Genomic DNA, 1,011 nt, shown 5'->3' with positions numbered 1-1,011 from the left:
CTCTGCAAATGGGAGAGGCCACAACAGTGAGAGGCCCGCATAACGCAAGGAAAAAAAAAAGTACCGCAAAAAAAAAAAAAAAAAAAAAAAAGGTTAAATAATGCCATATTATCCCATTTCTTCAGAACTCTAAACCCTCTGATTTGTTTGAAAACAGTTAAAAGAGTCTGACACTCAAATTCAGGCCTTTCTCTGCCTCTTTTAGGTCCTATTATTTACTACATTATTCTCCGAGATGGAATTGAACGTTTTCGAGGAACATCGTTGAGCTTCTCTGATACGAAAGGAATTCAACCTTTTATGGAATATTCATACCAGCTGAAAGCTTGCACGGTTGCTGGCTGTGCCACCAGCAGCAAGGTAAGAGGAGTTTGTCTAAACTCTGGACAGAATTATCCAGTGTTAAGACTATATGAAGGTCCAGGTTGTAATGCCAAAAAAGTAGGGCGTCCGTATGGTGTCTCAAATGAGTACCAACACTTCCTCCTGAAAGGAGAGATCACCACAAGAAAAATTTATTCAAATATCAGTGTTTCATTCATCAAAAGAAAAAACTTGAACCAGTATTATCCCCTTAATCCACTTTTCCACCAACTCTTTTTAGATGGTCTAATATAAATCCATAATAGTTCCCAAGCCATTTCTCAGTTTAAAAGCTTAGAAATTCTGTTTAAATATCATTTCAGCAAAAATTGCCTGCTCTTGAAGAACAGAGAAAAGGACAAAGGAGCCTGACATAGAAAATAAAATAGTTCCAAGGCTTCTGCAACAGCCTTGACAAGAAATAATGAAGATATGAATTCATGCAGCAGGGGTCAGATGAAGAATATCTGAACGATACAACAGATACCAGGGCACAAAAACTACAGGACTCAGTAGTCATCTATATGTAGGGGAATAAAAGGAAAGTATTATGGGTACTTTCAGGATATCTGGCTTGACCAGTTTGTTGGTCATGGTGGCATTCTGCAAGCAAATCAAAAAACAACAGAGGAATATATATATATATAT

General features: G+C 37.3%; 1 protein-coding gene across 1 annotated transcript in view; it reads left to right on the top strand.

The window, feature by feature from the left end:
* Positions 1 to 1,011, top strand: part of USH2A (usherin) — a 773,469-nt gene that overhangs the window by 589,162 nt on the left and 183,296 nt on the right. Inside the window, exon 53 of the mRNA XM_007466317.1 lies at positions 206 to 360. Coding sequence (XP_007466379.1) covers positions 206 to 360 — 155 coding nt within the window. The remainder of the gene's footprint in view (positions 1 to 205; positions 361 to 1,011) is intronic.

Source organism: Lipotes vexillifer, unplaced genomic scaffold (assembly GCF_000442215.2).
Source record: "Lipotes vexillifer unplaced genomic scaffold, Lipotes_vexillifer_v1.1 scaffold139, whole genome shotgun sequence".
Lineage (NCBI taxonomy): Eukaryota > Metazoa > Chordata > Mammalia > Artiodactyla > Lipotidae > Lipotes > Lipotes vexillifer.
This window is presented reverse-complemented; position numbering and strand designations above follow the sequence as displayed.